Source organism: Laetiporus sulphureus (assembly GCF_001632365.1).
Source record: "Laetiporus sulphureus 93-53 unplaced genomic scaffold LAESUscaffold_55, whole genome shotgun sequence".
NCBI lineage: Eukaryota > Fungi > Basidiomycota > Agaricomycetes > Polyporales > Laetiporaceae > Laetiporus > Laetiporus sulphureus.
This window is the reverse complement of record NW_024468564.1, coordinates 184,221-186,240: the sequence shown is the minus strand read 5'-3', so window position 1 is coordinate 186,240 and position 2,020 is coordinate 184,221. Positions and strand designations below refer to the sequence as shown.

The following is a 2,020-nucleotide window of genomic DNA, read 5'->3' as shown; positions in this document are numbered from 1 at the left end:
GACCAATATTCTTTGTCCTGTATCTCTTCTGCCGGCTATTCTACCAAATGCTTCTTTACCTTCTTGCTTATGCCTAGGATGTCGTGCACCATGTTACGAAGATCCTGGTCTTGCAAGTCTATCCAATTGATGAAGTCATCTTTCTGATCCCACCCGTCATCCATGTGTACATCGGGAAGAACTGCTTCATCTTCGAGTCGAGGTTGCAACAAAAGGTTGACTTCTCCCTCGCTTACTCTGACTTGTTGCTTCTTCATGTGTCTGCACCTTGAGAACGTGACCTCTCTATGTTCTCAGTCAACTCGGGGGTTGTGTTCTTGTAGAAACTTCATGCCAAGGATCATTGACATGTGTCCGAGGTTTGTGATGAGCAAACTCTCGGTGGATCGGTGCTCCCCGATCAAGATGCTGGTGACTACACGATGAGTAATTGTGCCACCCTTGTTGGGGCTGGCGTCTGTGTTGAGGATTCTTATTTCACAGTTCAGTGATATCATCTTAAACTCGTATTTTTGAGCGCATCTCTGATCAATGTAGCAGGAGAATGCTCCAGAATCCAATAAGGCCGTTGTCTGGATTTCCCGTGATACGAATTTTATCGGCAGTTCAATCGAATGTTTAGAAAAATCCGCAGATGCAATATATAGATGGTCGCTAGGTACATTCATTCTCATGGTACTAATACAATCATCATGAAGTGTAGTACCAGACTTGTCTACACTTCGTACTGAAAATCCTCCGAGAATTCATTCAACTCGGTGATTCTCGCATTGGTGTCCTTGACCGTTGATGCCGATGCCGTTGATGCTGTGTCTGAGCCCTTTGCCTTGTCCTTGCCTTTGCTGGATGGGGGAGTAGTCGAGGTCGTGCTCATCCCACGAAGTGCAGCAATTGCTTGTTCTAATGCCGCAATTTGAGCTGATGATCCCGTGCTACTTTCTTCTTCCACCTGTCGCACGTTTGTCGCCTTGCCCTTTCCTTTTCCTTGTTTCGGGGCAGATCGTGTTTGAAACTGCTTGCCCTTGTATTCTGGCTTGGGAGAGGGGCACCGCTTTCCTCGTTCATAGGCATGCTTTCTGCAAAACAAACATAGTTTCTTTGCCAGCCACCTGTCCTGTTCCGGGGAAAGTTCATGTGCGATTCGTGTGCTTGTGTCCATTGCATTAGGGTTCTTGGGGGCGGCCGCCTTTGTTGCCGTGGTCTGTCCAATAGACTTGTTTCCTGAAATTTGCTGGAGATGTTTGATTTCAATCTCCAGGCAGAACTCGAGATAGTCCATCCAAGTGGTTGGAATCTTCGAGGGATCTAGAGTCTCTGTTACCGACATGACCATTTGAATATGGGTCGACCGTTGTTCCCTGATCTTGACAATTAAATCTTCGTCAGAGTATCCTGATTCAGGGGCGTAAGCCCTGAAATTCTCTGCGAAGGCAATCATCGTCTTGTGGCAGATTGCGCAGTGTGCATCTAGCAGGGATTGTGCTGTGTGCTTGGGGTCAAGTGTCTTATATGCCATTTCCAGTTTCCGGGTGTATTCTGCCCATGTGCCGATGTTTTGTCCAGAAGCGAGCTTGATTGCATACTCTTTCATGTACAGAGCTGCTCCTCCTTCCAGATGCATGTTGGCCTGCTGAATCTTGTCCTTGTCATCCATAAAGTGATTGTAATTGAGCCATATGAGAAGGTTGGTGAACCAGGTCTCGAAGTTTTCTGACAATTTTCTTCCCGAGTATTTGGGAGGATCTGGGAGCTTGATTCGGCAGGGTGATTGACTGGATTGGCCAGCCGGTTGTTGGATACTTGTGGAGGGCACATTGATTATAGCATTGTTGAGCCGGGTTTCCAGCCCAACGATATAGGTCATGATCTTTTCCTGTGCCTCCTTCAGGGCGACCATGTTGCCGTAAATGGCGTCCATCTGGCCCTTTGTCACAGATTTTCGCCACAAAGTCCGCACGTGACTTTTCTCACACCACAGATCACGTGCTTCACCAATATCTCATGCCACTCAGCCACAGAC

At 47.5% G+C, this 2,020-nt stretch overlaps 1 protein-coding gene across 1 annotated transcript; it reads right to left on the bottom strand.

Annotated features, from left to right (window-relative positions):
- Nucleotides 1–293: 293 nt before the first annotated feature.
- On the bottom strand, nucleotides 294–668 carry LAESUDRAFT_663169 (uncharacterized protein; the record flags this gene model as incomplete). Its single annotated transcript, XM_040905042.1, has 2 exons — nucleotides 294–377; nucleotides 420–668. The coding sequence occupies 2 exons, from the start codon at nucleotides 666–668 to the stop codon at nucleotides 294–296; spliced, it is 333 nt and encodes a 110-aa protein (XP_040759569.1).
- Between the last annotated feature and the right edge of the window lie 1,352 nt (nucleotides 669–2,020).